General features: G+C 42.5%; 2 protein-coding genes across 2 annotated transcripts; both read right to left on the minus strand.

The window, feature by feature from the left end:
• Positions 1-13311: 13311 nt before the first annotated feature.
• On the minus strand, positions 13312-14349 carry LOC133294819 (uncharacterized). The gene has a single exon (XM_061493575.1). It carries the CDS (start codon positions 14347-14349, stop codon positions 13312-13314), a length of 1038 nt encoding a protein of 345 aa, XP_061349559.1.
• A 171-nt stretch (positions 14350-14520) lies between these two features.
• On the minus strand, positions 14521-15480 carry LOC133294820 (uncharacterized). The gene has a single exon (XM_061493576.1). The coding sequence runs from the start codon at positions 15478-15480 to the stop codon at positions 14521-14523; it is 960 nt and encodes a 319-aa protein (XP_061349560.1).
• Positions 15481-25475: the final 9995 nt, after the last annotated feature.

A 25475-nucleotide genomic window follows, 5' to 3' on the forward strand; every position in this document is an offset into this window, starting at 1 on the left:
ATCAACGCATGCTTCTGACATTGTTCGCACTTTTTGACGTGCTCCTTCGCGTCTGCCTCCATAGTTGGCCAATAGTATCCTGCCCTTAGTGCCTTTCTGGCCAGGGCTTTTCCTCCCATGTGATGCCCGTTTATGCCCTCATGAATCTCGGCCAGCACGTATTCAACCTCATTCTTGCCTAGGCACTTCAGCATGGGTGTGTAGAAACCCTTTTTGTAGAGTTGCCCCTCTATTATGGTGAAACAGGCTGAATTCCTCACGAGTTTTCTGGCCTCTTGCGTTTCGTCTGGCAGGATTGCTTTTTCCAGGTAGGCCACTATGGGCCTTCTCCAATCCTCAGTCTCGGTTATCACTATCACACACGTCGGCTCCAAGATGCTTTGTTGTATCACGGTGCGATGATTTCCTTGGCCCTTTGAGCTGGCCAGTTTGGATCAGAGGTCAGCCCTATTATTCTCGTTCCGAGGTATGTATTGGATTATCACCTCGTCAAACTCGGCTAGCAGCTCCTTAACCTGGTGGAGGTACATCATCATGAGAGGACCCTTGGCTTGATATTTTCCCTCAACTTGTGAGGTAACCAGCTGCGAATCACTCATAATTTTTATTTTTCTGGCCCCATGCTCTTTTGCTTGCATGATCCCGGCAATAAATGCCCCGTATTCAGCTTGGTTATTAGAAGTCGGGAAGTGTAAGAACCCGCACCGTTAATTAAGGTATTTAATTAATTAATTATGCAAAATTAGGAAATGATTCCATAATTGACCCTAATAATTATTTATGAGGCTTAATAATCGTAATAAGTGATTAAGAATGCTGAAAGTCGCTTTTCGGAAGAAAAGTGCAGATACCGGTTCTGCTAGTCGGTATAAATGCGTGCCGAAAAAGTATCCCGGAAAATTAATGTAAGTGCATGATAATTTCTAGAATAATATGTAGGACTTGTAAAACTAGTTTCAAGTCCAGATAGTGAGAACTGGTGCTGGAAATCGGTACTGGCTTGGAAAAGCGCGTACTGGAAAAGTGCTCAGAAAATTATAAGAAAAATATGATAAGTCTTAGAAAATTATGTAGTTTCAGAATCCAAAGTTTGGGATTAAAATGCTAAGCGTAGCAATTAAAGTTAAAACTGTGAGTTTAAGTGGCTTGGGCTATAAATACCCTTTTAAGGGCACACAACCCTAGAAAACTGCCTCTATGCGTGAGTGTCTTGTGGTGGCTGATCAGTTTTACTCTGTGTTGGTGCTCTCTTCCCTTGTGTGAGCCTTGTGACCTTCTACCTCCATGTTACCTCTTCCTAAACACTTGGGCTTGAGGGTGTGTGAGTCTTGTGAGCAGAAAAGAGTCATCTTCCTGAGTTTATGAGTTGTTGTTTGTGAGGTTCTTGCTCTGAGTTGGAGAGTTTGGAGGGGAGTCATCTTGTTCTTGGTGGTTTTGAGCTCCAAGTAGCTTCCTTGGTGAGGAAAGGACTCATCTTGTTGGTCCATTTTCGTGTACCTGTAGAAACAGTACTTGGAAGGGTTGTTGGTGAGCTCTTTGGGTCAATCTTGCTGAGTTTAAGCTTGTGGTATGATCTTCAACCTTTAATCATGAGTTTAATGCTTAAAAATGGTAGCTTGATGCATGTTAAGGTTAAAAGATGATAACTTGTTGTTGGGAGAGGCTTAACACATCTAGAAATGCATGATTAGGTGTTTAAAATCGGTAAAAAGGGAACCTTTGAAGGATATCTTCACGAAAATGCAGAAACTGCATTCTGTCGTGAGATATCCGGATAACTGTCGAACTGATATCCGGATATTGGATATCCGGATATGTGAATCTGTATATCCGGATATGCATATCCGGATATGGACAGTGAGATATCCGGATATTCTGGGATTTCGCAGAACAGCAGCTGTGTTGTGTGTACAGTAGGCTATTGGGGGTTTGTGGACCCTAGTTTGATGAAGTTGAACTTCTGTATTTAATGGATTAAGCCAGAATCATGGGATTAAGGGCTTGTGGCTTTGTTAGAAGCTTCAAGACTTGAAAACGTAATGAAAAGGCGTTGTCTTAATATTGTATGCTTGTGGTGCATGTTGTTGATGTATTGTTGGTCCATAACAGATTGTGAATCTGCTGTGTTTGGACTTTGAGCTGTGGACTCTTGGCTTTTGGAGTTAGCTTGCAAGGTAAGCTTTCGTGTCCTCGGTTTAGCCATGTTGTGGTTCCACCATGTCCCATGGGGGTATGGTTTATGCATGCTGTGTACATGCTTTTGGATATTTGATATGTCGATTGAACTTTACATGTAATGGCTTTTAATATGCATGTGTTGTTTCATCTTAACGGGAAGCCTGAGTATGTAGCGCCATACAAGATGGTGTACCGGGGTGAATGCAAGTGGTACTTGCACGGTGTGTAGGTGATAGGCGTATACCTGCACTGTCTCTGGCCAGTAGATTAGTATTGACACACATGACATGATTATCTGCTGCATTGCATTGTTTTAGAAATGATAAATGATAAACTGCTTTTGAACTTATATTGCATATGTAAGTGAGCTTGGGGTGGAAGATCCTTGAGGACTCACTGACTTACTGAGATTTCTAGATTAGAGATCTTACCCCACGTTTGGGGAATGCTTATTTCAGGATCAGGTAGTATGAGTATTGATGCCTCAGGCAGCAGGAGGCCGGAGCTTAGCTGATTATGTTGTTTCTGCTTATATGTTAGCATGACTGGATTTGGATGTTGTTTATGTTTTCCGCTATTTATGATATGTTGTTGTTGAGACTGATGTTGGGCATGTTTCCTTATTTGAGTGAGCATGGTGATTGTCCATGACACTTTCTGTTAGTACTTGTAGTTTGAAGTTGTATAAACTGTTAGATAGTCTGGTCTGCATTGTTGTAGTTCCGTGACTAGAGCCACACTTTTATTATCTATGTTATAAGGTATTTCAGTTAGCTGTTTTATTGCAATTACATACAGGCGATGTTTTATTAATTGATTATTAAGTAAGTTGGTAATGTTAATGGCATCATAATTGAAAAGAAAAAGTAATTCCGCATTTTTAATTAAGCGCAGCTTAATACGATATTAAGATAACATTACCGGATATATACGGGGTGTTACATTTATGGTATCAGAGCAATGGTTCGAGGGAAAAGCCTGTATGTATTGCAATTGCTAGGTTGTTTGGTTGTGTCTGTCTTTGTGTTTACTCCGTCGAATTTTATTATGATGATGTATATGTTATCACATTGCGTGGGCCTGATCAACTCATAATTTGTGTAACTTGTGCAGAGTCATGGTAAGGTCCGGGAGAACACGAGAGACTTCTGAGGATCAATCTGATCTTATCCTGACTGCATTGGCTGAGATGCAGGCGGCTAGGTTAGCCTATCAGGAGGCCGCTAGAGTGGCCAACGCGGCAATTATGGAAGCTGTTCGCGAGGCGAACCGGATAGCCGCAGCTGAGGTTCGTGAAGCGAACCGGAGGACCACTGAGGAAGTCCTCGAGGTGAACAGGATGGCGAACATGACGATGATGAGAGTCATGTTGGAGGAGATGAGAGCTGGTCCTGCTATTGGCCAGGCTCCACCACCACCGCCTCCACCTAGTGTTCTGGAGGAGAGCCATAGTCACATCGGCAGTGCTACTCATGCCGCTGAGACGGGGGAGCCCCTTGTGGGGATTGCTGAGGATCGTGATGTGATCGATCGCCGGCTGAATGCTTTCAGGAAGCATAAGCCACCTGTGTTTGAGGGGTCTCTGGATCCTATTGCTGCTGCGAGATGGCTAGAGTCGTTGGACAAGATCTTTCGGGTTATGCAGTGTACAGACCCACAGAAGCTGATGTTCTCGACCTACATGCTGGAGGGCGATGCCCATGAGTGGTGGACGCACACCTCTCGTGCTTTCGAGAGGCAGGGCCGTGTCATGACGTGGCCATTCTTTGAGGAGTGCTTTCTGGGCCGATACTTTCCCTATGATGTGCAGGAGAGGAAGCAGGGAGAGTTTGATCGTTTGGTACAGGGCTCGATGTCTGTTGATGAGTACCTGGCTAAGTTTAATGAGCTAGTGAAGTTTGCACACTTCCGGATGGTTCCTCCTACTCCGTTATTTCTAGCAGCTAAGTTCCGCAGGGGACTTAGTGAGGTGATTGCTGAGCATCTTGCTGGTGCTGCTTCGAGGGACTTTGGTACACTGGTTCAGCAGTGTAAGGACATCGAGGATGTTTGCGTGGCAAGCAAGGCCAAGAGGGCCAAGGTTGAGGAGAGCAAGGGAACAGGTGGTTCCACTCCTGCTCCTACTTCTTGGAAGGACATGAGGTTTGCTGATAAGGGCAAGGGAAAGCAGTTAGCGACTAGGAAGGCGCCTGGTTAGTTCAAGAGAGCTGTTTCACATCAGGGGAGTTTTGCTAGGCCTCCTACCACTCCGAGATGTTCGGGATGTGGGAAGGAGCATGTGGGACGCTGTGCTACGGGGCAGTTGCTATGCTTCAAGTGTGGCAAGGAGGGCCACTTCTCTAGAGATTGTCCGTCTTCGACGGCGAGAGCTGCAGCTGTTCAGGAAGTTCCTTTGTAGATGGTTTCGATGGTATCTTCTGCACCTGCAGTGCCACCTTCTGTTGGGAGAGTGTATACACTAGATAGGCAGCAGTCGGACCGCGCTCCGAACCTTGTCAGAGGTACTGTGTCTATTGGTGATTCTTTTGTGGATGCTATCTTTGATTCCGGGGCTACTCATTCGTTTGTTGCTACCCCGATTGCTTTGGGGCTTGAGTTGCCCAGTGTTGTGCTTTCTCCACCGTTGCGGGTGACTACCGCCACCGGAGAGATTTGTGATTCTACCACTGTACATCGCGATGTAGCGTTTCAGTGGGATGGTCGTGAGTTCTCGGTAGATCTGATAGGATTGCCGATGGCCAACCTTGAGATTATTCTGGGCATGGATTAGTTGTCTAGAAACTGTGCTTTGATTGATTGTTGTGCAAAGCGAGTGGTGATGTCTCCGTGTGATTCCACAGCTAGTTCCTCACCATACATTTCACTGCTGCAGGATAGGAGAGCGCTGCGAGCAGGGGCATTGGGTTATGTCATGTTGGGTGGTTTGGTGAGTGGGACACAGGAGGATATCACTGGCATTCCTGTGGTGGGGGAGTTCCTTGAGGTGTTTCCTGAGGAGATTCCTGAGTTTCCGCCACAACGGGAGATAGAGTTCTCCATTGACTTGTTGCCCGGTGTGGGGCCGATTTCTTTAGCTCCTTATCGGATGTCGCCACCGGAGTTGGCTGAGCTGAAGAAGCATATTGAGGATCTTTCGGCGAAAGATTTCATTAGACCGAGTGTGTTTCCTTGGGGAGCACCGGTTATCTTTGTGAAGAAAAAGGACGGGACAATGCGATTGTGCACCGACTACAGGCAGTTGAACAAGGTGACAATCAAGAACAAGTATCCTCTTCCTCGGATTGATGATCTGTTGGATCAGCTCAGGGGTGCTTGTGTGTATTCCAAGATTGATCTCCGGTCCGGATACCATCAGATTCGGGTGAAGCCGGAGGATGTCCCGAAGACCGCGTTTCGTTCGAGATACGGTCATTTTGAGTATTTGGTGATTCCGTTTGGACTCAAAAATGCGCCGGCAGTGTTCATGGATTACATGAACAGGATTTTCCAGCCGTATCTGGATCAGTTTGTGATTGTCTTCATTGATGATATTCTGATCTACTCCAAGACTGAGGAGGAGCATGTGGAGCATCTGAGGACAGTTCTGCAAGTGCTGAAGGAGAAAAAGCTTTATGCTAAACCTTCCAAGTGTGAGTTTTGGCTCAAATCAGTCAAGTTTCTGGGGCATGTGATTTCAGCAGATGGAGTTGCAGTGGATCCCAACAAGATTGAGGCCGTGTTGGATTGGGAGAGACCCAAGACAGCTACGGAGGTGAGGAGCTTCTTAGGTTTGGCAGGTTACTATCGGAGGTTCATCAAGGGTTTTTCCATGATGGTTCTCCCTTTGACTCGCCTTACCCGAAAGGAGACTCCATTTGTGTGGACTCACGAGTGTGAGGCGTGCTTCCAGGAGTTAAAGGAGAGATTGACTTCTTCACCTGTGTTGATCCTTCCTGATCCTGAGGAGCAATTTGAGCTTTACTGTGATGCTTCTGGAAAGGGGTTGGGCTGTGTGCTGATGCAGTCTGGTAGAGCTGTTGCTTTTCCTTCGAGGCAGTTGAAGCCTCATGAGGAGAACTACCCGACTCATGATTTGGAGTTGGCTGCGATTGTGTTTGCTTTCAAGATTTGGAGGCATTATCTTTTTGGTTTGAGGTTTGTGGTGTTCAGTGACCACAAGAGTTTGAAGTACCTGTTCGACCAGAATGAGTTGAACATGAGGCAGAGGAGATGGATGGAGTTCATAAAGGACTACGACTTTGAGCTTAGGTATCATCCTGGCAAGGCCAATGTGGTAGCCGATGCTTTGAGTCGGAAATCCAGTAGTTCATCCAGTTTGCTACTTGGTAACTTCGATGTGGTTGAGAAGTTCCGCCACTTGGCAGTGACCGCTCCGTGTGCGAGCGTACTTCTCGGGTTGGAAGCATCAGATGTCGTGAACGAGCTGCTAGAAAAGATTAAAGAGGCACAAGTTCAGAGATAGTGTCTGGATTATGTGAAGAACCAAGACAGTGTGTCTTGGAATGATGATGGATTGCTTTTGTTCCAGCAGAGGATTGTGGTTCCTCGAGGTCCGTTGACAGAAAAGGTTATGGCAGAAGGCCATAAGGGTCAGTTTTCTATCCACCCTGGTGCTACTAAGATGTACCAAGACTTGAAGAAGAACTTCTGGTGGCCGGGCATGAAGAAAGATGTTGCTATCTTTGTGTCCAAGTGTTTGGTTTGCCAGAAGGTGAAGATTGAACACCAGAAGCCGTCTGGTAAACTTCAACCTCTTGAGATTCCATAGTGGAAATGGGAGAGCATTTCCATGGACTTCGTTGTGGGTCTGCCGAAGACTCAGGTTGGCTGTGACTCGATATGGGTCATTATGGACAGACTGACGAAGTCTGCCCATTTTCTTCCAGTGAAGGTGAGCTTCACTACAGAGCAGTTGGCCAGACTGTATGTTCGCGAGATTGTGAGGCTTCACGGGGTGCCCGTGAGTATCATTAGTGATAGGGACCCGAAGTTCACATCTCGGTTCTGGGAGGCGCTGTAGGGAGCTTTTGGTACGCAGTTGAGATTGAGTATCGCCTATCACCCTCAGACTGATGGACAGACTGAGCGGACTATCCAGACCTTGGAGGACATGTTGCGGGCTTGCACGTTGGAGCAGGGCTCGGCATGGGATAGGTACCTTCCATTGTAGAGTTTTCGTATAACAACAGTTTTCATGCTAGCCTGGGCATGGCACCTTACGAGGCGCTCTACGGTAAGAGGTGTCGTACACCTACCTGCTGGTCGGAGGTTGGGGATCGGGAGTTGTTTGGCTTGGATTTTGTCCAAGATACCACCCTGCAGATCCAGATGATCAGGGAAAAGCTGAAGCAGACGCAGAATCGTCAGAAGAGCTACTACGATGTCAGGCATCGACCACTGGAGTTCAGTGAGGGTGAGCACGTGTTTGTGAGACTTTCACCTGTCACCGGTGTTGGACGGGCACTCGGAGTGAGGAAGCTGAGCCCGCGCTTTATTGGGCCATACCAGATTCTTGGGAGAGTAGGACCTGTTGCCTACCGGCTTGCCTTGCCTCCGAACCTGGCCAACATCCACGACGTGTTTCACGTGTCTCAGCTTCGGAGGTACATAGCAGATCCTTCGCACGTGGTGCAACCGGATGATGTGGAAGTTCGGGAGAACTTAAAGACTCCCGTAGGTCCACTAAAGATTCTCGATCGTGGCGAGAAGCAGCTGAGGAGCAAGATCATTCCGATGGTCAAGGTGCAGTGGACCGGAAGGACTCCTGAGGAGTGTACTTGGGAGCATTAGGACGAGCTTCTCCGGCAGTACCTCGAGTTTCGACCAGGTATGTTTCTGATTTTGAGGTCAAAATCCTAAAAAGGTGGGGTGAATGTAAGAACCCGCACCGTTAATTAAGGTATTTAATTAATTAATTATGCAAAATTAGGAAATGATTCCATAATTGACCCTAATAATTATTTATGAGGCTTAATAATCGTAATAAGTGATTAAGAATGCTGAAAGTCGCTTTTCGGAAGAAAAGTGCAGATACCGGTTCTGCTAGTCGGTATAAATGCGTGCCGAAAAAGTATCCCGGAAAATTAATGTAAGTGCATGATAATTTCTAGAATAATATGTAGGACTTGTAAAACGAGTTTCAAGTCCAGATAATGAGAACTGGTGCTGGAAACCGGTACTGGCTTGGAAAAGCGCGTACCGGAAAAGTGCCTTTCTGGCCAGGGCTTTTCCTCCCATGTGATGCCCGTTTATGCCCTCATGAATCTCGGCCAGCACGTATTCAACCTCATTCTTGCCTAGGCACTTCAGCATGGGTGTGTAGAAACCCTTTTTGTAGAGTTGCCCCTCTATTATGGTGAAACAGGCTGAATTCCTCACGAGTTTTCTGGCCTCTTGCGTTTCGTCTGGCAGGATTCCTTTTTCCAGGTAGGCCACTATGGGCCTTCTCCAATCCTCAGTCTCGGTTATCACTATCACACACGTCGGCTCCAAGATGCTTTGTTGTATCACGGTGCGATGATTTCCTGGGCCCTTTGAGCTGGCCAGTTTGGATCAGAGGTCAGCCCTATTATTCTCGTTCCGAGGTATGTATTGGATTATCACCTCGTCAAACTCGGCTAGCAGCTCCTTAACCTGGTGGAGGTACATCATCATGAGAGGACCCTTGGCTTGATATTTCCCTCAACTTGTGAGGTAACCAGCTGCGAATCACTCATAATTTTTATTTTTCTGGCCCCATGCTCTTTTGCTTGCATGATCCCGGCAATAAATGCCCCGTATTCAGCTTGGTTATTAGAAGTCGGGAAGTGTAAGAACCCGCACCGTTAATTAAGGTATTTAATTAATTAATTATGCAAAATTAGGAAATGATTCCATAATTGACCCTAATAATTATTTATGAGGCTTAATAATCGTAATAAGTGATTAAGAATGCTGAAAGTCGCTTTTCGGAAGAAAAGTGCAGATACCGGTTCTGCTAGTCGGTATAAATGCGTGCCGAAAAAGTATCCCGGAAAATTAATGTAAGTGCATGATAATTTCTAGAATAATATGTAGGACTTGTAAAACTAGTTTCAAGTCCAGATAGTGAGAACTGGTGCTGGAAATCGGTACTGGCTTGGAAAAGCGCGTACTGGAAAAGTGCTCAGAAAATTATAAGAAAAATATGATAAGTCTTAGAAAATTATGTAGTTTCAGAATCCAAAGTTTGGGATTAAAATGCTAAGCGTAGCAATTAAAGTTAAAACTGTGAGTTTAAGTGGCTTGGGCTATAAATACCCTTTTAAGGGCACACAACCCTAGAAAACTGCCTCTATGCGTGAGTGTCTTGTGGTGGCTGATCAGTTTTACTCTGTGTTGGTGCTCTCTTCCCTTGTGTGAGCCTTGTGACCTTCTACCTCCATGTTACCTCTTCCTAAACACTTGGGCTTGAGGGTGTGAGTCTTGTGAGCAGAAAAGAGTCATCTTCCTGAGTTTATGAGTTGTTGTTTGTGAGGTTCTTGCTCTGAGTTGGAGAGTTTGGAGGGGAGTCATCTTGTTCTTGGTGGTTTTGAGCTCCAAGTAGCTTCCTTGGTGAGGAAAGGACTCATCTTGTTGGTCCATTTTCGTGTACCTGTAGAAACAGTACTTGGAAGGGTTGTTGGTGAGCTCTTTGGGTCAATCTTGCTGAGTTTAAGCTTGTGGTATGATCTTCAACCTTTAATCATGAGTTTAATGCTTAAAAATGGTAGCTTGATGCATGTTAAGGTTAAAAGATGATAACTTGTTGTTGGGAGAGGCTTAACACATCTAGAAATGCATGATTAGGTGTTTAAAATCGGTAAAAAGGGAACCTTTGAAGGATATCTTCACGAAAATGCAGAAACTGCATTCTGTCGTGAGATATCCGGATATCTGTCGAACTGATATCCGGATATTGGATATCCGGATACGTGGTTTTGGGATATCCGGATATTGGATATCCGGATATGTGAATCTGTATATCCGGATATGCATATCCGGATATGGACAGTGAGATATCCGGATATTCTGGGATTTCGCAGAACAGCAGTTGTGCTGTGTGTACAGTAGGCTATTGGGGGTTTGTGGACCCTAGTTTGATGAAGTTGAACTTCTGTATTTAATGGATTAAGCCAGAATCATGGGATTAAGGGCTTGTGGCTTTGTTAGAAGCTTCAAGACTTGAAAACGTAATGAAAAGGCGTTGTCTTAATATTGTATGCTTGTGGTGCATGTTGTTGATGTATTGTTGGTCCATAACAGATTGTGAATCTGCTGTGTTTGGACTTTGAGCTGTGGACTCTTGGCTTTTGGAGTTAGCTTGCAAGGTAAGCTTTCGTGTCCTCGGTTTAGCCATGTTGTGGTTCCACCATGTCCCATGGGGGTATGGTTTATGCATGCTGTGTACATGCTTTTGGATATTTGATATGTCGATTGAACTTTACATGTAATGGCTTTTAATATGCATGTGTTGTTTCATCTTGACGGGAAGCCTGAGTATGTAGCGCCATACAAGATGGTGTACCGGGGTGAATGCAAGTGGTACTTGCACGGTGTGTAGGTGATAGACGTATACCTGCACTGTCTCTGGCCAGTAGATTAGTATTGACACACATGACATGATTATCTGCTGCATTGCATTGTTTTAGAAATGATAAATGATAAACTGCTTTTGAACTTATATTGCACATGTAAGTGAGCTTGGGGGGGAAGATCCTTGAGGACTCACTGACTTACTGAGATTTCTAGATTAGAGATCTTACCCCACGTTTGGGGAATGCTTATTTCAGGATCAGGTAGTATGAGTACTGATGCCTCAGGCGGCAGGAGGCCGGAGCTTAGTTGATTATGTTGTTTCTGCTTATATGTTAGCATGACTGGATTTGGATGCTGTTTATGTTTTCCGCTATTTATGATATGTTGTTGTTGAGACTGATGTTGGGCATGTTGCCTTATTTGAGTGAGCATGGGGATTGTCCATGACACTTTCTGTTATACTTGTAGTTTGGAGTTGTATAAACTGTTAGATGGTCCGGTCTGCATTGTTGTAGTTCCGTGACTAGAGCCACACTTTTATTATCTATGTTATGTGGTATTTCAGTTAGCTGTTTTATTGCAATTACATACAGGCGATGTTTTATTAATTGATTATTAAGTAAGTTGGTATTGTTAATGGCATCATAATTGAAAAGAAAAAGTAATTCCGCATTTTTAATTAAGCGCAACTTAATACGATATTATGATAACATTACCGGATATATAAGGGGTGTTACAGGAAGACCAGGTGAAGTGAATGCTCAATGGACACTCCTTCCGGGGTCTCAATGATCACCCCGGCTCCGCTCCCCTTGGAGTTGGACGATCCATCTACGTGTATTGTCTAGAGATCTTCGTTCCCTTTTCCCTTTTCATTGGATGAGGTTAGCTCCAAGATGAAGTCGGCCAGCGCTTGGGACTTTATCGCCTGTCTGGGCTCATACGCAATGTCGAACTCAGAGAGTTCGATTGCCCAGTTTATCATTCTGCCAGCGAGGTCCGGCTTGTGGAGGACTTTCCTGATGGGCTGATTCGTTCGCACAATAACTCGGTGACTCTGGAAGTAAGGTCGGAGCCTCCTTGCCGTGGTAAGCAGTGCGAATGCGACTTTCTCGAGCTTCTGATAACGAAGCTCAGGACCTTGCAAGGTTCGACCTACAAAGTAGATTGGCTGCTGTGATTTGTCAGTCTCCCGTACCAGGGCGGCACTGACGGCCTCTTCCCCAACTGATAAGTACAAGATCAGCATTTCTCCGGGCTCTGGTTTGGACAGTACAGGATGAGTGGCCAGGCAGTTCTTAATATTTTCGAATGTGTTTTTGCATTACTCTCCCCAACCGAATTCGGCTTCCTTTTTTAGGAGCTTTAAGAAAGGCAAAGCCTTTTTAGCCGATCTAGGCAAGAATCTGGTCAGGGCCGCAAGACATCCTGTGAGCTGCTGAATTTCTTTCTTGCTTTCGGGCTGCTTCATTTCAAGCACGGCCCTGCACTTGTCGGGGTTCGCTTCTATACCTCGGTTGGTAAGCATGAAGCCCAGGAACTTTCCAGCTGGTACCCCAAAAGCGCATTTCGCTGGGTTCAGCCTGATCCTGTGAGCTCTTTACTGCTCAAAAGTTTCCCTGAGGTCATTTATATGCCCTGATATTTGCAACGACTTGACGATCATGTCGTCGATGTATACCTCTAGGTTTCTTCCAATCTGCCCTTGAAAAACGCGATTCATCATCCGTTGATATGTCGCCCCTGCATTTTTTAGGCCAAAAGGCATGACTTTGTAACAAAAATTGCCCTTCTTAGTGATGAAGGCGGTTTTTTCGTGGTCGTCGGGGTGTAGTGGAATTTGGTTGTACCCCGAATACGCATCCATAAACGATAGTAGCTGAAATCCTGACGAATTGTCAACTAGCTGGTCAATGCTCGATATGGGGTATGAGTCTTTTGGGCAGACCTTATTGAGGTCGGTGTAGTCCACGCATATCCTCCATTTCCCGCTTGGTTTTTTTACCATCACTACGTTAGACAGCCAAGTGGTATACTGTATTTCCCTAACGAATCCGGCTGCTAGCAGCTCGTCGACGTGCTCATTCAAGGCATGACGTCAGTCAGACCCTATCTTCCTCTTCTTTTGGGATACTGGCCGTGAACGGGGTACATGGAGAGCTTGTGGCAGCAGAAGGTTGGGTCAATTCTAGGGATTTCTGAAGCTTTCCAAGCAAATATATCGCGGTTTTCCTTTAACAAAGAGACCAGCTCCTCTTTGAAGTCGGTTTTTAGGTCTTTTCCCACCTTGGTGTGTCTTTTGCCGTTTTCCGCAATATCGGCATCCTCCAACTCTCCTTGGGGTTCTGGACGAGGTGCCAAGAGCTCCTCTCTTACGTTGAGTTCAACCAAGTTGACCTCTCTTCCGCATGTCTTCAGTGATTGGTCCTTGGTTCCTCCTTCTTTAAGCCGAGTTGGAGATGATGGGCCTCCATGGTGGACTCGTAGAGTCTCGTAGTAGCACTTTCTTGATTCTTCTTGATCACCTCTTATAGTGACGATCTCGTTGTTCATCCCAGGCATTTTCAATGCTTGATGTTTCGCGGAGATCAACATATCTCATTCATGGATTGTGGGCCGACCAATGATTACGTTATAGGAAGACGAGGTGTCCACCACAACGAAACGAACCCTTCCAGATCGGAACGAGTCCTTCGTGCACAAGGTCAACTTTAGGTCGATGTACCCTTTTGGAGGGGACGTCGCTCCATTGAACCCGACCAGCTCAGTGACACATGGTTTTAAGTCCTTCTCGTCGAGGTTCATCCTCTGGAAAGCGTCCCAGAGAATTATGTCGGCTGAACTTCCGTGGTCGATAAAGATTCTCTTCACTCGGCAATTGACTAGCACTCCGGTGATCACCAATCCGTCGGTGTGTCCGGGTACAACCATTGCTAGTTCCTCCTGAGTGAAGAACAGTCTCGGGGGAGCCGGTTTGCTGTCCTTTTCTTTGAATGTCGGCCTGTCTCTTACCGACATGACCTCTTTTAGGTACCTTCTTCTGGCGTTAGCCGAGTCTCCTCCCCCACCTAGAGCTCTACTTATCACGTTGCATTCGAATTCGGCTTCAGGAAAAGCCTCGTCCTTTTCATCGACCTCTTTGCCTTTGGAAGGTCGGTCTTGTCTTTGGTCCTTTCGATCGTCTCTCTTTGGGCTTCGACTTCGGCTTCGGCTTCTTTGCTTGCGCTTATTACTTTTCTTGCCCTGTGTTCGGATGATATACTGCTTTAATTTTCCCTCCCTGACATGCTTTTCAATTGCATCTCGGAGGTCCCAGCAATCATCCGTAAAGTGACCGTTTTGGTCGTGGAATGCGCAGTATTTGCTTCTATCTAATCCGAACTTGGCTTTGAGGGGTCGAGGTCTCTCGACATTGCGCATTTCGGTCTGTGCTACCTCTTTCCATATCTTGGATCTGGACACGTTCAGCGGTGTATAATCGTCATACCTCCTCCTTGGTGATCGGTCTTCCGACCTTTTATCACGAGTGTCATTTGCTTTTTTGGATCCCTTCTGGTCCCGGTCTTTGTTGTTTTTCCTACTCGGGCTCCGACGTGTAGGGCTTCGTCCTCGTGATTCGACATAAACCTTTTGCATGTCCTCTACGTCAATCTATTTGTCCGACCTTCTCCTGAACTCCTCCAGATCGTTCACCGGGTTCTTATAGATGGATCTCGCCAATGGGGAATCGCCATCCAATCCCGAGATGATTAAGTGGAGGTGCACTGCTTCAGTTAACCCTCGTACCTTGAGGGCGGCATCCTTGAATCAGTCGAGGTACTTCCTCAGCGATTCGTTCTCCTTCTGCCGGATTCTTCCTAAAGCACAGGCTGGCATCGGATGCACCTTGCTTGTTGCAAAGTTAAGTCGGAAAGTCCGAGCTGGGTCCTCAAACGAGTCGATTGAGTTCCTAGGGAGCCTGGTTATCCAGGTCATCGCTTGACCAGTCAGCGTTGTCGCAAAGATCCTGGCCTTAATAGGTCTAGTGATCCCGTTGAATAACATCTCGGTTTTAAAAGCCTCTAAATGGGCTTCTGGGTCCTGACTTCCATCGTATGGAGGTATCCTGGTGCTCTTGAATCTCGGCGGTATGGCCAAGTTCATGAGCCTCTCAGTGAATGGGCTATCATTAGCCTCTTCATCCTCCAGATAATTTTCGTCCTGGTTGTCGTTCGGCCCACCACCATTCTGGTTGTTACCGAGGTTAAGGTTCTGCCCATTCTGCCCGTGTCCTTCAAGTGTAGCCGCGTTCTGTTGTCGCGGTCCTCCATCGCCAGCATTGACGGGCCTTCTAGGTCGATCTCCAACGTTTTGAAGCTGGAGGTCTGCAGCATTCTGATGCTGGGCGCCTTCGGCGTTCTGATGTACGCCTTCGGAATGTTGCTGCTGAGGTCGGTTGTTTACGACCCCTCCGGCTCCCCTAGTCTGGCCTTCCGCGTTCAAGGTCCTCAGTTCGGCCTCCAATGTTGCCATCCTTTGGGCATCCATACGCTGCTGGGTCAGGAATCTGTTTTCCATCTCTTGCAACCTTTGAAGGATTGCTCCCATGGCCATGTTTGTCACGTTTAGTGGCTCACTATGTGGAGGCGGACGAACTGCAGCAATTGTTGCATTCGGCTGGGGTCTGGGAGTCGGTCCTTGTGTTCCGACCTCGCCGACCTGTACCTCAACCAGCACCGGGTTTGCTTCCAATTGGGGTTGTTCCGATGCAGGTTGGTGTTGAGGCATGCCATAAGGCTAAGACTGTGGTTGACGCGGCGGTATTTGGGAGGTACTAGACATCGAACGTGTGTTCGTCATCGTGGAATGGGAGTCGAAATTTATCGAGTTCCCACAGACGGCGCCAATGTTAGGTCCCGGATGGACCGTATTGCTATACCGTAAGGTATGCGCTCAGAGATAGTGTATACTGAGTGTATACTAGGCTTATTGCCGAGGTCCCAATCACTGCGCACAAGTAATAGGCTTGTAGCCAAGGGGTGGGTGTGTGCACAGTGTGGGCAGTATTAGTAAATAGGTTCAAAGTGTATACCTGGGGTCTTTAACCTCTTATTTATAAGGGTTACCTCTTGGGCTTGTGTAGATCTCCCAGTTGTAGTAGGATTTAACTTCCTTTCTGTTGGGATAGGGACTCTATCCTTAGCAGCCTTACTGTTTTATATTGTTAGGATAATTGGGTAGTTATCCTTTAAGGGATCCTTGGGTAGTTGGGATATGATATTCATATCCATAACAATGCTGTATAATTCTTTGAACTTGACTCTGGTTGAGTATCTACACAGGGAACATCTTATCCAAATATATATATATATATATATATATATATATATATATATATATATATATATATATAAAGAATAAATCAGTGTTTAAAAATCCGGTCCAGTCATCGACCCAGCTGAGGTCAGGGTCACAGAGTCACGGGTTCAACCGAGGGATCACGGAGTCACTACGCAGACCCGATTTTATATATTATATATATATATATATATATATATATATATATATATATATATATATTAATTAAAAAACAAATCACCATTAATCATCAAAGATTCAAAATATACTTAACATAATTCACCAATTACAACCATAAGTCAATATTACACCACCTAATTAAAGTATCAAGATACCAAAGTACAAAACTCATATTCTAATGATACCAAATTATCAAGATACCACAAGTCTAGGTCACTTGAGAGAAGAGAACGATTAGATCTAGATTTGCAAGTATTTTTATTTTATTTTTTTTAATAAAAAGACGTTGTTTCATGAAATTTTCTTTTAAAAAAGACACATGTAGTGATTCCCTTTGACCCCTCTGACCCGGGAGACACTGAAATCCGACTGAATTTTTGGGGTTGGAGGGATCGATGCGCATATAGGATCCAACATATGACTCCAATCCTCAGAGGAGAGAGGTCAGAATTGATCCGGATCAGCCCGAGAGATGAAATGGGTTTTAAAACACTGGAATAAACTCGCTTTTGCCAGACTTTGATGCCTTGTTCCTTTTATTATTATTATATTATTTATTAAAATTTTCGTTAATCTGTTAATCTGTCAATAACTGATATTTGATCATCATATTAGAAAGAGATATAAAAAATCATCCATTCGCCAGGTAAAAATTATTTGTTTTTATTATTATTATTTTTAAAATATTATGAAATTTATAAATCTAAAAAGAAATTCTAGTTTCAAATTAAAAATTATAATTTACACTTTAAATTAATCAATAATTTATAACTTTACTACTTGTCTGAAAATTATTGATGAATAAATTTACACGAAATGAGAATGTATTCTCTTAAGTTTTTTTTAAATATGATAATTTCATATTGAAATTTTTTATTATTTATTAACAGATTAACGATAAAAATTTTAATAATTATTTTCTTTTATTTATTTTACAACTTTTGTCGTCCAAATTTTGATAATTAATCTACCAATAAATGACTAATATCATATTAAAAAGAGACAAAAAAATTCATTCGCCAAGTTAAAATTAATTATAAGATTGGAAAAAAATAAATATGCTAACAAATAAATTCAAGATTTAATACATTTGACTAATTTATTATAAAATTAAAAAAAAATGGTTCGGTAACAATCCTTTTTCAGTCAATCTCACATTAAGAAAAAACAATTAAAACGAGAAGTATCCTTTAATACCGAATATTTAGTTCATCATCCACTAAAATTAAAAAAAAAATTGATTTAATTGATCGGTTCATTGTTATAATATCATATCAGTGTCACTTATCTTTATTTTTAACTAATATATATATATATATATATATATATATATATATATATATATATATATATATGTGTGTGTGTGTTATAGAAGTACTGAAAAAATATAGAAAAAAATTAAGCCACTCGGCATCCTTTTGAGGAAATATTTTTGATATTAAAGATGGGAGGGATATATTTACAAATTTTTTATTTACAAACTGCATTACGTATTCCCGGGAAAACACTAGGTTACACTACGTTCTCTCAGGAGTACATAGTAATTTGCAAAAATTTGTAAAAAAAAATTAGTAAACAAATCCTTTCCCATTAAAGATATATTGAGCACTCGATACATCTTTTACTAAATATGATAAAAATAATATATTTATATTACCCTTATTTTTATTTTTATGATTTCTTACTTTCATATCCTCATTTTTTTTTTTCTGTTTAGGAGAATGAGTACTTATTCTCAGTCCCTGAGCACCGAGAATATGCTCCCCTTTTGAGGTCATGGGTATGCATGTTAAACAAAATATTATCATTCATAGTTGGATTTTGTCCGTTGATTATCATTTATATTTTATTTATTTATTTGGTATCCTGTTTAACATATATTAATTAACTTATATATGATTCATTGGGTTGAATTTAATTGGTTAGATTATCATAATCATATAGATGATCAGTGTAACACCCCGTGTATACCCGGTTTGTTAACATGTCATCGCATTAAGCCACGCTTAATTTAAAAATGCGGAATATTTTTTTCTTTTCAATTATGACGTCATTATCATTACCAAGTTGAATTACTTAATTCATTTCCAAAACATTGCATGTATGTAATTGCAAAACGGACAGCTATCTACACTGAATAATATCATATATAATTAAGTGAGTATCTAAGTCACAGAACTACAACCCGTAGTCCGGACAACATCTTGATACATTATTACAACTCGAATCTAAACTAAGACATAGTCAATCAATGTGGCATGGACAATCCTCATGCTCACCAAATAAGGCAACAAGCCCAACATAGTCTCAACAACAGTATCATAATCATAAAGCTAACAGCAAAATAGCAACAGACATAATCCAGCATCCAACATAATCAGCATACTGCATATAAATCAGCTAAGCTCCGGCCTCCTGCCGCTAGAGGTCTCAACCCCTGCATTACCTGAATCTGAAATATGTGCCCCAAACGTGGGGTGAGATCTCTAAACAGAAATCTCAGTAAGACAAGGGGTCCTCAAGGATCTTCCACCCCAAGCTCACTTACATGTGCAATATAAGTTCAAAAGCAGATATATGATATAAGTTCCAAAGTCAGTGTAATGCAACAGATAACCATGTCATGTGTGTCGAGATATTCTAATGGCCAGAGAAATGCAAGATATACGTCTATTTCCTACAATCAGTGCAAGACGCCACTTGCACGCACCCACAGAGTCACCATATTGTATGATGTAACACCCCGTGTTAACCCGGTTTGTTAACATGTCATCGTATTAAGACACGCTTAATATAAAAATGTGGAATGACTTTTTACTTTCAATTATGACGTCATTATACTTAGTCAAGTTGATTATTATAGTTCAATCACAAAATATCGCCTGTATGTGATTGCAATCCAAAACTAACTAAAATACCTCATAACATAGATGTGAGTATCTAAGTCACGGAACTACAACACGTAATCCGTACAATATCCTGATACATTATTAATTACAACTTGAAACAACTAAAACATAAAGGCAAGTCAATGTGGCATGGACAATCCCCATGCTCACCAAATAAGGCAACAACGCCCAACAGCAGTCTCAAATCAAATAGCGTGACAGCAAATATAAAGCAATGTCAGCATCCAGCAAAATCATCATAATAGCATGCAATCAGCTAAGCTCCGGCCTCCAGCCGCTAGAGGTATCAACCCCCGCATTACCTGAACCTGAAATAGTGCCCCAAACGTAGGGTGAGATCTCTAAATAGAAATCTCAGTAAGACAAGGGGTCCTCAAGGATCTTCCACCTCAAGCTCACTTACATGTGCAATATAAGTTCTAAATCAGTGCAATGCAGCAGATATTCATGTCATTTGTGTTATAACTATTCTACTGATCAGAGAAGTGCAGGAATACGTCTATTACCCACACAGTACACGCCCATGCTGTACCCACCCACAAGACCACCTCATGGCTTCCTGTCTAGGCGGAACACCACATACATATCATATAGCATTTGCACTTAACAGTTCAATAGCATTTCAGCAAATCAATACATGAAAACACATTATGCATATAACCATCCCCCCATGGGACATGGTGGAACAAACATTGGCTAAACCAAGGACACGAAAGCTTACCTTGCAAGCTAGTTATCCAAGCCAAGAGTCCACACAAGCTCAAGGTCCTCACACAGCACAATCACAATCTGTTAGGACCAATAACAACATCAATATTTATACTCTACAAGCATACGATATAAAGACAACGCCTTTCCTTTGCGTTCCAAGTCTTAAGGCTTCTCACAAAGCCACAAGCCCTTAATCCCTTGATTATGACTTAACTTAATCATTACAGAAGTTCAACTTCCACAATCTAGGGTCCACAAACCCATAACTCAGTTCTGTATAAACAGTACCGTTACTGTTCTCGAAAACCCATAATATCCGGATATCATATCTAGATATTTCGCGACAGAATGCAGTTTTGCATTTTCACGAAGATATCACCCAAGGGTCCAAATTTTACCATTATTATACGTCCAAGAATCCATTTTTAGGCATATACAGGTTCATATACGTGTTGGTTACTTTATTTTAACATATTACATGCCAAGACTCAAGCTTTAACCTATTAAAACTCATGATCAAGTTAGAGAACATACCCAAGGCTCCAAAGCAGGAGCAAGAGATGCTCTTAGAGCTCTCACAACAGCTCCTAAAGTCAGACTTGCAAGGAGAACGAAAATGATAGCAAAGCAAGGTCCTTTCTTCCCAAAGATTGCTTCTTGAAGCCACCCAAGCAAGGGACAAAGGCTCCTTCCCCACAAACAAAGGAGTCATCCCACAAAACATTCCCAAGCAGCACCCTCAACTCAGCAAAAGCTGAACTTCAACCTCACAAGGCACTCACTCTAGTGTTTACAAGGTAAAAGAGGAAGAAATCAAGTGAAAGGTGACAACTTGGTGGTTTTCCAAAGAGAGGAGAGCATGAACGGAGAGGAGGCTGATCACAGCTCCAAAAACTCACGTAGAACTCAGATTATGGCTTAAGGTTATGTGCCAAAGTTGTATTTATAGTCGGTTTAAACATAAACGCATTGTATTAGCGCTAATTGCTACGCTTAGCAATTTAATCCCAAACTTTGGAATCTGAACCTGCTCAATTTTCTAAGATTTGTCATATTTTTATTTTATTTTTCGCAGCACCTTTCCGGTACGCGCTTTTCCATAGCCAGTATCAGTTCTGGCACCAGTTCTCATTATTTTAACTTGAAACTTGTTTTACAAGTCCTAAATATTATTCTAAGAATATTCATGCACTTATTATAATTTTTCGGGATACTTCGTCAGTAAGCATTTATAGCGAGTAGCAAAACCAGTATCTGCACTTTTCGTCAGAAAAATGACTTTCAACATAATTAATCACTTTCTATATTTATTAAAGCCTTCTCGTAATTATTGGAGTCAATTATGGAATTATTTCCTAATTCTCACAATTATTTAATTAATTTCCTTAATTAACGGTGCGGGTTCTTACATATGACGCCACATACTCAGGTTTTCCGTCTAGATGGAACAACACATGCATATTATAAGGCCCTTATACTTAACAGTTCAAAAGCATTCCAATCATCAAAGCATGAAAACACATCATGCATATAAACCATTCCCCCATGGGGTATGGTGGGACCAACAATGGCTTAACCGAGGACACGAAAGCTTACCTTGCAAGCTAGCTATCCAAACCAAGAGTCCACACACAAGCTCAAAGTTCAAACACAGCAGAATCACAATCTGTTTGGGACAAGCAATCATATCAATATTCAAACATACAAGCATACGACACAGACAACGCTTTTCCTTAACGGTTCATGTCTTAAGGCTTCTCACAAAGCCACAAGCCCTTAATCACTTAGATTCTGACTAAGATTAATTACTACAGAAGTCAACATAAGCCAATCATGGGTCCACAAACCCAAAATACCATTATGTAAGAACAGTACCACTACTGTTCTCGAAAATTCAGAATATCCGGATATATGTCGGGGGCATATCTGGATATCACTATCCAGATATCCATATCCGGATATCACAGAGCCCATATCCGGATATCAATATCGGGATATCAATATTCGGATATTTCGTGACAGAATGCAGCTTCTGCATTTCGCGAGATATCACTTCCAAGGTTCCATTTTTAACACTTCTAAACGTTAAAGCATGCATTTTTACTCTCTTTTAAGTTCATGTATTGATTGGTTACTTGTTTAACTCATTAAACATAACAATACTCCACTTGTAACCGTTAAAACTCATGATAAAAGGTGATGGAGGTTACCCAAGCTTCAAAACAGAGAAGAGAGGTGCTCTTGAAGCTCTCACAACAGCTCCTCAAGTCTGACTTGCATTGAGAACGAAAATGACACACCAAGGAGGGTTCTTTCTCTTCAAAGGTCACACCTTGAAGCACACAATGACATGACAATGGCTCCCTCAACCCCCACAACTAAGTCAGCTCCAAGACTCTAGAAAATCGAACCTCAAACTCAGAAGAGAGGCCTCCCACTCATTCCCTATGATCCCTCTCACTCACACAAGGTATTTTGGTGAAGAGAATGGAAGAAAGGTGGTTTCTTTGCTGAAAAATGGAGGAAGCAAGCCTAGGACAAGTTGAAGAAGAAGGCAGCAGCACACACACTCGGCACCCACGTATAAGGGTTGATTATGGCCTAGGGTTGTGTGCAAAATGAGTATATATATAGTGTTTTAAGTCTTTAACACATAATATTAGCACTAATAGATACGCTTAGCATATTAATCCCAAACTTAGGATTCTGAACCTACTCATTTTTCTAAGATTTATCATATTTTTATTTTATTTTTCGCAGCACCTTTCTGGTACGCGCTTTTCCATAGCCAGTATCAGTTCTGGCACCAGTTCTCATTATTTTAACTTGAAACATGAAATCGCAGTCCTATATATGATTCTAGGAATATTCATGCACTTATTATAATTTTTCGGGATACTTCATCGGTACGCATTTATACCGAGTAGCAGAACCGGTATCTGGTGTTTTATCTTCACCTTCTGACAATTCAAACATTTGGACACGAAAACAACAATGTCTTTTTTCATTCCACGACACACCGTCTTGGTTCTTCACCAAGTCCAGGTTCTCTCTCTGCACTTGCGCCTCTTGGATCTTTCCATACGCTTGATCTCGACCCTCACAGTCTCCATCTCGAAAAGTGTACCCCCCAAACAAGGAAGTCACCGTCAAAACACAAAACTTCACAACGACATCAAAAACGTCATTCGATTCTCTGGGATCACCAGTCACTTTCTCAATAGAGGTGACCTGACCCCAGATACTCCAAAACCACACAAAACTTAAGTGAGTTTGGTCCTATTCCATGACTCTAACATCGACTAGACTTACAATTTTACAAATCATTATTTTCAAATTGAATTCATATTCCTTCCCCAGTACGAAATCATAATCATGTTCCATTCTACCAATACATGTTAGTTAACATGTTCATTCACATAGTAATGTACCTTAGTTCACGTACACCTGCAAAATTTTCAATTTCAATAACATAATAAATCAAAAATCAATGCAACGATATACCTCAATCTCTATGGTATTTGCAAAATCGAGATTCAATTAAAGGTGAAATAACTTTGACACATTACCACAATTTATCGTACTTATTTCATGCATTACACTACTCCAGGTGTTAACATGCCAACTACTTATGAAGTATATCAATAATCAACATAAGAACCTAGAGTCATGGAGACCATTCAACCCACAAACTACTTGTACCTGCACAAGACTCGCATATACAAGATCGCGCGTGGCCTTGCCACAAAGTTCAAGTGTTGCACACTTAAAATCCCTGAAGAGAAATTCACATTCTCAAACAAGGCACCATCATGATTAAGTAATGGCGTAAGGCATCATACCTTACAATGAAATTGACCGGTCCTCCCCATGAAGACACGCTCGGTTGAATGAAGTCTTTTGCCGAAAGATCTTCAATGAGCTTCTTCAGCTCCGCAACTCCGATGGCGACATCCGGTATGGAGCTAGAGAAATAGGCCCCACACCAGACAACAAATCAATGGAGAACTCTATCTCCCGCTGCTGCAGAAACTCAGGAATCTCCTCAAAAAACATCTCGAGGAATTTCTCCACCACAAGAATGCCAGTGATATCCTCCTGTGTCCCACTCAACAAACCTCCCAACATGACATCACCAAATTCCCTGCTCACGCGGCTCTCCTAGCCTGCAGCAATGAAATATACGGCGAGAAACTGGCTGTGGAGTCACACAAATACACCATCACTCGCTAGGCACAATAGTCAATAATCACACAGCTTCTGGACAACCAATCCATGCCCAGAATGATTTCCAGATTAGCCATGGGCAATCCAATCAGATCTACCGAGTAGTCACGGCCATCCCACTGAAACACGACATCTCGATGTACAGTGGTAAAATCACACTTTTCTCCGATGGCGGTGGTCACCCGCAACGGTGGAGAAAGCACAAACATAGGCAACTCAAGTGTAAGAACCTGCACCGTTAACTAAGGAAGTTAATAAATTAATTATGTGAAATTAGAAAATAATTTCATAATTGACCCTAATAATTATTATGAGGCTTAAATAAATATAGAAAGTGGTTATAATGTTGAAAGTCGCTTTTCTGACGAAAAGTGCAGATACCGGTTCTGCTAGTCGGTATAAATGCGTACCGATAAAGTATCCTCGAAAATTATAATAAGTGCATGAATATTACTAGAATAATGTATAGAACTTGTAAAACGAGTTTCAAGTTAAAATAATGAGAACTTGTTATCAAAAAATAATAATAATAATAATAATGAGAACTGGTGCCAGAACTGATACTGGCTATGGGAAAAGCGCGTACCGAAAAGGTGCTGCGCAAAATATAAGAAAAATATGATAATTCTTGTAAAATTAAGTAGGTTCAGAATCCTGAATTTTGGATTAAAATGCTAAGTGTAGCAATTAACGTTAATACTGTGTGTTTAATTGTTAAGTGGCTATATATACATTAGTTTGGCACTAAACCCTAGGCCATACACTATCCTACGTGACTCTTGAGGGGCTGGTCAGCTGGTGCTTGGTTCTATTGTCTCCCTTCACCATTTTCTTGGTCAAGTTGTCACATTTGCTTGAGTTCTTCACCTTTGAGCTTGTTTACACTTGAGAGCTATCATTGTGAAGGGGTGAGGGTGCATATTCTGAGTCCTTGCCACTGTGTGAGTCAGTTTTGAGGGCTGAGTTTGGGAGTTGGGTTGTGGGAACCTTGGTGATGGCATTTTGAACTTCAAAGTGTGACCTTTGTGAAGAAAGAACTCATCTTGTGTGCCATTTTTGTACACCATCTTAGCCTGAGTATTTGGAGCTGCTTGGTGAGCTCCAAGAGCCTTCTTTTCTGAGTTTGAAGCTTGGTAAGTGTTACCACCCTTTGATCATGAGTTTAATGCTTAAAAATGGAACCTTGATGCATGTAATGAGTTAAAGTTGACAACTTAACGTTGGGTAATGTCAAACACTCCTAGAAATGCATGTTTAGGCTTCTGTAATTGGTAAAAGAGGAACCTTTGGATGATATCTTCGCGAAAATGAAGAACTGCATTCTGTCGCGAAATATCCGGATATGGATATCCGGATATGTGTTCTGTGATATCCGGATATTGATATCTGGATATGTAG

Source organism: Gastrolobium bilobum, unplaced genomic scaffold, assembly GCF_033153095.1.
Source record: "Gastrolobium bilobum isolate Gb01-03AN ecotype WA unplaced genomic scaffold, APGP_CSIRO_Gbil_v1 utg5755, whole genome shotgun sequence".
Classification (NCBI taxonomy): Eukaryota; Viridiplantae; Streptophyta; class Magnoliopsida; order Fabales; family Fabaceae; genus Gastrolobium; species Gastrolobium bilobum.